The 9,179-nt window shown below is 42.2% G+C and overlaps 2 protein-coding genes across 3 annotated transcripts; both read right to left on the bottom strand.

Annotated features, from left to right (window-relative positions):
- Positions 1 to 578: 578 nt before the first annotated feature.
- Positions 579 to 4,061, bottom strand: siva1 (SIVA1, apoptosis-inducing factor). 2 transcript variants are annotated; one of them, XM_071499065.1, is made up of 4 exons: positions 3,861 to 4,061; positions 3,181 to 3,435; positions 1,934 to 2,087; positions 579 to 820 (listed from the first exon to the last, which is right to left on the bottom strand). In XM_071499065.1, the coding sequence occupies exons 1-4, from the start codon at positions 3,979 to 3,981 to the stop codon at positions 772 to 774; spliced, it is 579 nt and encodes a 192-aa protein (XP_071355166.1). In that variant the 5' UTR covers positions 3,982 to 4,061; the 3' UTR covers positions 579 to 771. The 2 variants fall into 2 exon arrangements, with proteins under 2 accessions (XP_071355166.1, XP_071355167.1); XM_071499066.1 differs by having other exon boundaries at positions 3,247 to 3,435; positions 3,861 to 4,059.
- Positions 4,062 to 4,642: 581 nt separating this feature from the next.
- Positions 4,643 to 8,982, bottom strand: adss1 (adenylosuccinate synthase 1). Its single transcript, XM_071499059.1, has 13 exons — positions 8,694 to 8,982; positions 7,666 to 7,768; positions 7,515 to 7,577; positions 7,368 to 7,418; positions 7,174 to 7,240; positions 6,936 to 7,043; positions 6,769 to 6,850; positions 6,558 to 6,684; positions 6,276 to 6,430; positions 5,573 to 5,697; positions 5,341 to 5,438; positions 5,051 to 5,200; positions 4,643 to 4,807 (listed from the first exon to the last, which is right to left on the bottom strand). The coding sequence occupies exons 1-13, from the start codon at positions 8,880 to 8,882 to the stop codon at positions 4,755 to 4,757; spliced, it is 1,371 nt and encodes a 456-aa protein (XP_071355160.1). The 5' UTR covers positions 8,883 to 8,982; the 3' UTR covers positions 4,643 to 4,754.
- Positions 8,983 to 9,179: the final 197 nt, after the last annotated feature.

The following is a 9,179-nucleotide window of genomic DNA, read 5'->3' on the forward strand; positions in this document are numbered from 1 at the left end:
GAAACCAGTCACCATCGATGATGAGCCACAGCCAAGAGAAAGTGAAGACTACATATCAAGGTCATGTCCAGCAGGGATAATTGTAGCCAAATTGTCGGCTGCAAAAGCCCATGGTTCTGTTCAACCTCTGGGTCGTCTTCTTTTAATAAATAAATGTGATAGCGGATTCTCAAGGTCAGCGCTGACTGGCTGGACAGGAATTTCATTATCACCGCCAAGCCAAGACAAAAGTTTCATACTTCAACTGAAAGGTTGAAAAAAAAAAAAAAAGCCTCTTAGGCGTAGTGAGATATATTTGTTCATCCACTGAGAAAGCAGGGCTTGTGCATTACCCTGAATGCGGCGCAGTCAGCGAGCTACTCAGACTCTCAGCTGAGACCTTGAAGTGTGCTGCCATCTGCTGATGCAGCGACAACAAATGAAGACGACTCTCTCACCTTTTGGGGAATTGATATATCCCAATTTTTGTTCCAACATACTGTTTTTAGTTGTGTAATATTTAATAATTACCTCAGCGGGTCCCTTTAAATCAATCAAAATAAAGTGAACATATAAATGACCATGTCTCAACATTTAACTCAGTACAAAATCGTTCAAGTTTATTTCAGTTACTTTTGAAATACATATATACAAGAATACATTTGGATCACATAAAAAAGAAAAAAAAAAAAAATCACAGGTATAAAATGCAGTCTTATAATATCTCATGTGAGGCAACTACATACACAGTATGTTCAAGCATAAACTCATGATCTGTCCTTTGGTCTTCCTTTACGCTGAGCAGCTGCAGCACAGGACTTCATCATATGGCCCACTGTAGCTGTGGAAAACAGGAAATATTTACTATATTAATTGTACAGTAAAAGTCTAACTACTTTTGGAATCCTTTACTGTGCAAAACAACTTCTCACTCACTGCATGTTTTCGTTTCAGTGCCTTGCTCAATGGTACTTGGACATGTGGATAGAGGGGGCCACTCAAGCTACTTGTGCAAAATATGATGCACAAAAGAAACCAATTTGAAAACATGCTGCACTGAACTTGCAATGACAAAATATTGAAACTATCCACTAACGTAACTGTTCTACTGTGGCCCCCAAGAACAGTACTTACAAAGTTAGTCTCAGTCCAGATTCTTTATCTTATGAGCATTGATGATACCCAAAGATGAATGAGCAGCCATGTTGCTTCCTGCTTCCATTGGTTTTTATTATCTGAACCGCCAAAAATTGTGTTTGCAACATGACTGGCAGTCCAGCCAAAGCTGATAAGGATCCAATAAAGTTCATGGTTGAGTGGGCTCATGGTTTTGTCCTGTCTATTGATTATTTGAAGTATCTAATTTACTTTGTGTCAAACACAATGAAACTACGGGACTTCTTTGGTTCAGTGACATTGATGAACAACACATACCTGCAGTACTGCAGTCCAGAATGCACCCACAGTACAAAGTACAAGCACAAGAGAAATGCCTTTCACACAACAGATGAAGAACAGCTTGTGTTGTATAATCATGTTTTTAATGGCAAAGAAAGTGCTTTTCCAACTGACACCTAATTAACCTCAGCATGCACAGTCTCTCTGTTCGGAGGAATCTAATGATACCTTGAAGCTTGGATCGGTATTAAAAAAAACCCCCCAAAAAACCCCCCCAAAAAAAAACACTGCAGCTGGATTCCAGCTAGGGATGCACTGCAATGTTTTTAAGGTCAAACATTTTCCTGGCTGCATTAGCTGGCACAGATGATTCATTTTAATGAGACATAACACAAATAAAGAAGAGGTGAAGCTTTGCAGACATGCATAGATTTTTAATATATATTCTAGAGCTAATTTATTAAATTGATATAGACACCGCTTTTTTTTTTTTACCTCCAACAGCGTTGAGGTGTTTTGGGAACTGGAGTGAAAAGGCAATCAAAATGTGACTTACTCTATGATGGTGCAGACAGAGCAGCAGTGGCTGGAGCAGCTTGAGCACTGACGGGTACAGGAGGGACACGCTGGACGGTCGCACTGGGAGCATGGTGTCCTGGACCCGTGGCTCTTTTGACACACACAGCAGCCTGCAGGAGCCACTGGTGCACCTAGACGCAGAGCACACACACAGCAAAGCACTTGAAGAAGTTACCAAACACAGTTGAAGCAGGAACCAAACTGACCATCCAAACCTGACATCTGCTGGTGAAAAGCATGAACTGAACTAACTACTGTTAAAAACCTGCTTTCTTTCGTCAGTTATCAAAGTAAAAACCGATGTGTTCCTTACAGCCCTCAGAGACCCTTGTCACTCGGTAAATTCATGAAACGCCACAAAACGTTTAACATGTGTTTATGTTTCCCAAGTGCATCTGTTCGTGCGAGCATCCCATCAACAGATCTTAAAATGTGAATCTATCCTTTAATCACAAATAAATATTTGACAAGGACTTGACCAAGTTTGTCACAGTACTAACACAGTAACATAATAAATAGATTTTGTGTGGGTATAATTATGATGATCTTGGTCCACTACTTCCTATCATGTATAACAGGACAACTTGTACTTTAGTCTCAGGTTGAAGGAAATTTGTTCTTGTTTAATTTGTTCGCCTTTTCAGTTGTTTGAGGGCAATTGCAACCTTTACTTTAAATGATTCAAAGTATTTTCACAAGGGTGTATGTTCATGAAGACCGGTGAATGCACTCCTACTTCTGGTCTTTGTGAGGTCTAACTCAGGTACTCCAAAGGATCCACATCAGCTTGCTTTGGAAGACCCTACTACTTTGTGATGAAACTCACAACACCGTCATTTCAAGCTCTGTCATTTTACGACTGCAGTTCCATCAGTAGATGTCACTGTTCTCACGTATTTGGAGTCTCTTATTTTCAATCCCACTGAGGTTTTTCTGTTTCAGTGACTGCACTTTGCCCTCTCCACTGCATGGTACTGACTCAACCAATGAGCTCCAGGGTGTGGGGGGTGGTGGGTGGGCATTGGTTTGTGTGTGTGTGTGTGTGTGTGTGTGTGTGTGTGTGTCAGAAAACTCCTGGACAACCAGACCTTATAAGAAATGGATGGATGACTGATTGGCAGGCTACTGTCTTTGGTTGCTGAAGAGGTCACATGCAATGTAACTCGTTGATTACAAATATAGTTAAATAAAGTTGTGTGGTTGGACGCATCAGAGCTGATTTACCATGGTGTTGTTCAGTGTTGCCATTTCTGGACTGTGTCTTTAGCCATCCTTTCACTTCAGGCTCACCTGGAGCAGCATTTGCTCTCGTCAGCCTCCCATCATGTCCAATCAGTGTCTGTCCTCTCAGCAGTGTCTGGCTGCATGCAGGTGTCTCAGCTTGTCCAGGTGGCCGCGGGTCTGAGCACTTCTCCTCTCCAGTCCATATTTTGCCCATCACAGTCTTGGCACCGTTAAAGAGCAAGTTCTTTGTCTTTGCTGTGAGGAAAGAAGACCCACTTGTGAGTGAAATTACTTGTGACTAACTCAGCTGCAGCTGACCGACCAGGGGCGCTAAGGAAGCTGTTGTTTACGGCACATTAGAGCCAGTCTGATTGTACTCTGTTAGTGTCAGTCCAGGAGCCGCTTGGCAGTAATGGCAAATAGACCGTGAGTATCTGGTTCAACAGTTGGTGTAGCCTACTTAACTTTCTGAGGACAAAAGCTAAACTAATGAGAGGACATTCACTGTACACAAGCCTTTTCATGAACATGAACGAGTGCAGCAAAAGTGATTCATGCAAGTATTTTAGAGATGTATTTGGGATGTTTGTATGCAACGCTCACTGCGCAGGCAACTCCAACAAGCATCTGTGTCCACCGACGCAGCTAACCCCGCGCTATATCCGCTATCATGTACTCACCGTAGATTTCTTGCCGGTATTTGTTCCCAAACACGCCGTAATTATTCAACTCCTGTTGCCCGATGTGTATTTTGTATTGGGAGGAGAAGGTTTCGGGGAAAGGACAGGCTCTTTTCGGCATTTTGGCAGCTAAAAAAATTAAAGCCGCGAACCTAGAGGCGTCCGCACTTGTTTGTTGCGGGAAAAAAAGCAAAAGAGGCTGCAAGGAGCCAATCACACACACGCTTTATTGTCACATGAACGCTCACAGCCAATCCGACAACTGCTCTGCTGTCATGTGATATCTGGCCGTCCCATATTCAACTTCGCCCACATTATGCTGCCTTCACGGACTGCGGCGAATTTTGTATTTTCTGATTTTTAATTTCAGCATTCAATAGCTGGTAGATTAGTGTAATATATTGAGGAAAAATACACATCCTCTATATCATATTACTTTTGACTAAATTAGTATTATATACACATAAATGATAATTTAAATGATTATGATAAAATGATTTAGAGCGATGATCCACTCAGTCCAAAAACACATTACCTAACAGTAAATGGTTTATGGACAATTGCATCAAATGATCATCGATCATGTTTACTTTGCAGCTGAGCTCCAGAAATCAAAACACTGGTGAATGATCTGCAGAGTGCCCACCATGGATTTATTAACTTTTATTTGTTGCTTTAATTGGTGATAGCTAGAGATTGACACTTGTGGTATAATCAAATTTAATAATTGTAATAATAAAAGAATAAGAGCTTTCTGGCTGCAACAAAACAAACATAACCAACACTGTTAGATGTTTTCTTTATTAACTAATGAGGAAGAGATAATTTTAGGCGATGAAAAGATGCCACTCATTCAACATTGTGTGTCCATCAAGGTGAGGTAAAAGTTTCCCCTTAGAACATCTGGATCATGCACTCTCTGGACTTTCCAACACCAACCCACTTGACTAAAAGAGAGGGAAAGAAACAGAGAAAGATTAGAAAAGTGGACAAAACTGTACAAGTCATAACTAAGGCTATTTCTGATAAGTGAAACAGTACCACCTAATGGATATAAGGAAGTTTCTGCATTTCTGTTTATTTAGGTCTGGAGGCCTTGAGGGCCAAGTGCTGACAACAGTTTTCAGCATCTTTTTTTTTTTTTTTTTTGCAGTTGTTGGTGTTTGATGGTTATTTTGCGTGAAACCTACTGGGAACTCCAATGTGGTTCTCAATGAAGCGGATGTAGTTTTGTGCCTTGGCTGGGAGGTCGTTCCACTTCCTGGCTGCAGACGTGTCTGTCTTCCAACCAGGGAAGGTCTCGTATTCAACTTCCACTTTTTGCAAAACATCCATGTTGGCTATGATTATAAGAATTCAATTATTAATAATCTTTAAATGAATGTTGGGTTTTTGACAGTCACGCCTACTCAAATGTAATCAAATAAGGTACATGGGTTTCTGAGTCTCAGTCTACAAGTGTTTTCTTCTATTAAATTACCTGGGAAATGAGGAATTCTTTTTCCATTGAGTTTATAGGCGACTCCAACTTTAATTTCATCCAGCACATCCAGAATGTCAAGTTTTGTCAAAGCGATGCTGCAAGGAAAGGACCACGTCATTGGTGAGCTGTTTAACATGTGCTGTTTGTCAGGGTAGATGTGCTTCAGTATTAAAAAACTTGACAACCACGAAGGACCTTATAATTTTTAAAAAGTGTGCTTGCCACTCACGCTGTGAAGCCATTAATCATATGAGCGTATCTGACGATGACAAGATCCAACCAGCCGCAACGTCGCTTCCTTCCTGTGGTTACACCCACCTCATGACCCCTCGTCTGCAGCAGCTCTCCCACTGCCTACAGTAAACCGGAAAAAACATCCTTACCCGTTAGTTTATCATGAACTTAAAATAATGTCAGGCCTTCAGTAAATCCTACAGGAATCTAAAAATACACAATCCCTGATTATACAAACAGTAGAGTACAATAAAACATCACATGGACTAGGAGATAAAGTTTTAACATCTTGATCTATGTCCCTATGGTCAGTTCCCGTGACAAGTAACATAACCCCAGCACACACAGTAAATATATCCTGAACCCGGGTCTGGCCCTAAATTTATCCCTGTGAACATGTGACCTGCGTAAGAAGTAAAAAGTGTTTGAGCCCGTCTCTCACAAAATTTGACAGCTGCACTCAGCCCGCAAACCCAAACCCTCCCCTCTCCTCCACCAGCCCTGCTGCCTGTGTGTCAGTCCCATTATCACAAACAAACTGTACGTGTCGAGCTCAGTATCAGTGAGTTACATAACATCCCATGTGTGTCTGTTTCTTTCAATAAGCCAGCCAGTGAAGCAAAGAAGACATGTGACAACATATGGGTTACAAGTCTTAGTAATCCCAGTAATTTACTCAAGTAACATCAAGCACTTACATTGAGTTGTTCTGTGGGGAACGCTCCAATTCCCACCCTGGTGGTGTAGGCCTTTGCTACGCCGAACACATCACCAATATTTAGAGGAGGGATGCCAAGGCCAGTGCATGCCCCACCCACTGTGCAGTTTGATGATGTCACAAAAGGATACGTGCCTAAAGAGAAAAGTTTTTATTTGTTATTATAGCACAGACTCCTTCCCAGATCCACAAAAGCACAGGTATGTTTCAAAAGGTTACAAATAAAAAAGAACCAAATCCATTTTCTTGCCGCTGACCCTACCAAAGTCAATGTCAAGCAGAGCAGCATTGGCCCCTTCAACCAGAATTTTCTTTGGAGATCCATGAAGAGCTTCGTACATGTAATAGACCCCATCTCTCACCATCGGTCGCAATCTCTCAGCATATTCCTGCACGAATCACGAAAGCGGAAATATGTTTCGTTTTATTGTTGGAGGAACAATGATGATAAATCATTACTCAGTTATGACTACCTTGAGTTTCTTCAGTTGGTCCTCGACATCAACTGTCAAGGATGGATACATGGATTGGTACTGGTGGACAAGGTTCTTAAATCTGGAAGGAAAGGAAGTCATGAATCATATCACAACGCTCCATGACACCATTATAACCTTATTTGCCAATTACCTATCATCTCTACCTGGTAGAGAAGTCCTTAAAGTCACCCAGGAGGTCACATACACGTAGGCCAGTGCGAGATGCTTTGCTAGAATACGCAGGTCCAATGCCCTTCTTGGTTGTTCCAATGCTGTCAATATAAAATAGGGGGGTTATTGTAGATTTGGCATTTTTGTGTATTTCTAATCTTTTGGTAAAATTGTGGGTGATCTGGCTCATTCTGAACCCTCTCCAACCCTTGTCGCCTTCCCTACCCTTACTTCTTTCCTTCTTGTGCTTGTCTTTCAGTTTCCTGTAAGCCATCGACAACCTGGTGGAAATCAAACACTGCAGAGAGACAGCAAACCAATCAATAAAACACGACCTTTGCACACTTCCAAGTATCTGATTTATACAGGCTGCACATATTTGGATCAAGTAAACCTCTATAAACAATTACATTAACTGCACATACCAATGTGAGCTCTGTCTGAGACAATGAGTCTCTTCTCCCAGCCTTTCAGACCTGGTCAGAGAACAGAAACCATATCTATGTGAGTACAAGCTAATCTAAATTAACATTAGTGCATTACTTGTAAAGTGTTTTATTTCCTTAAAATACCTTTCTTGTCATTTTTATCGCCCTCCTCAAACAGGCCAGGTAGATGTATGACTACTCCATTACCTAGAAGAGCAAAGTTGACAGTAGACTCAGTTAGAGCAATACTTTTAATAATGTTCTCGCTATAAAGACTCAAGATTGAAGCCTGTACCAATGAGTGATATGCTTTTGGGGTTGATGATTCCACTTGGGAGAAGGTGGAAGTCGTACTCCTTGCCATCCACTACCACCGTGTGTCCTGCGTTGTTGCCTCCCTGAAAATCAAAGGAGGGTGCAGTCTGTGATCATGTGGTACAGTCAGTGTTTTGGTGACAATATAACCAAATACAACATGATGTCAACACCCAGGACCACCTGCAACATGCACATGTCTTGTCGTATTTTCGTGAGACCGTGATAAGCCACCCTCTTCCCAATTACCAAGCTTTTCCAGCACCTATTTTAACAGACTTGGCTGGCACCGGTGGTTCCTCCACTCTAAGGGCTGGCCTTCTCACATATCACGCCACCCTGAGAATGTGACCTCGGTCTAGCCTGGTGGGTGGGGCTCTCAAGCCTCCAGAACATAGGGTGCCAGTCCTGTCAGTGCTGTACAACACAGCAACTGTTGGCAGGTTTCACTGAGTGTCTGTCCCTGTGCTGGAGTGACCTCTGATTTCTGACCCGAGTGTAATGTTGCTGTTGCAAGTGGACAGACCCTGACCTGGCTTGGGCTTGTTTTTATTGTGAATTAAATGCATCTCAAATTCAATATTCTTGCGATTGGGCAGGCAGAGCAACTTTACACCAGATTCAGAAGTGGGTATATGAATCAACAGAGAATTCAGGCTTGTGTGTTGTACTTATTAATACTAAAATTATAATGACATTTGACATTATGCATCTGCAAAAATGTGGGTTGGACGACAGTTCACCTAAGCCAAAGTACATAAATCAATACGTTTCTATATTGTCAGTCAAAAGGGTAAGGCAATAAGCTGCATGCTGTTCTGTTTTCCCGAAATCACAGAGGTACAAGTGTTTTCACTCTGGGCACCTGTTGCGCTCCAGCAGGCCGCCACTAAAGTGACGGTTTCCACTGAGAGGTCATGAATTCCTGTATAAAACTGGCATTCAGCATTAATACAAGGACACGCCCCTGCGGACGCTTGGCTGAAATCAATGAAACCAGACGTTTACCTGACATCTGCAGACAACGTCAGCCTCAGTCGCCAATAAATCCACGACTTTTCCTTTGCCCTCATCTCCCCACTGCGCACCGAGCACCACCGTCACTTTGTTCCCCACGTCGTTGCGCAATCGCTTCGGTCCGGTCGCAGCGGGTTGATTCGTGTTTTTGTGGTCTTTCGCCGACCAGGTTAGCGACATGATGGCGGTGGCTCTAGTCTGTTCGCCTCAAGAAGACTAAACCGTCTCCAAGAGTGGCATTGCCATATCTGTAACTTCATAGCCGATGATGTCAGAGCCAGACGCATGCACGCTCACACAGGAGCGCGTCGCTGTGGTCGGCCAGGTTATCTCTTAAGCCTTAGACAGATTGAGCCTTTTAAAGCCTGTTGTAACATTTACTGTGTGGATCCTGTATAATGAGGCTTTTCTAATTATATTTGTTGCCTCATTACCGCCATCTCTGTGATCAAGTAAAAAAAAAAAAAAAAAAAAAAA

Source organism: Trachinotus anak, unplaced genomic scaffold (assembly GCF_046630095.1).
Source record: "Trachinotus anak isolate AG129_WGS33_773 ecotype Australia unplaced genomic scaffold, CSIRO_AGI_Tana_v1 ptg000015l, whole genome shotgun sequence".
Lineage (NCBI taxonomy): Eukaryota > Metazoa > Chordata > Actinopteri > Carangiformes > Carangidae > Trachinotus > Trachinotus anak.

Bases quoted from the DNA above. Each gene is read 5' to 3' on its own strand.
- adss1 (XM_071499059.1), bottom strand. From the start codon at position 8,882: ATGTCGCTAACCTGGTCGGCGAAAGACCACAAAAACACGAATCAACCC. The intron at 7,241-7,367 runs GTATGTGCAGTT...GTCTCTCTGCAG, and splicing joins CTCAGACAGAGCTCACATTG to TGTTTGATTTCCACCAGGTT. The intron at 6,431-6,557 runs GTAGGGTCAGCG...TTTTCTCTTTAG, and splicing joins TCTGCTTGACATTGACTTTG to GCACGTATCCTTTTGTGACA.
- siva1 (XM_071499065.1), bottom strand. From the start codon at position 3,981: ATGCCGAAAAGAGCCTGTCCTTTCCCCGAAACCTTCTCCTCCCAATAC. The intron at 3,436-3,860 runs GTGAGTACATGA...CTTTCCTCACAG, and splicing joins ATACCGGCAAGAAATCTACG to CAAAGACAAAGAACTTGCTC. The intron at 821-1,933 runs GTAAGTCACATT...TGTTTTCCACAG, and splicing joins TCTGTCTGCACCATCATAGA to CTACAGTGGGCCATATGATG.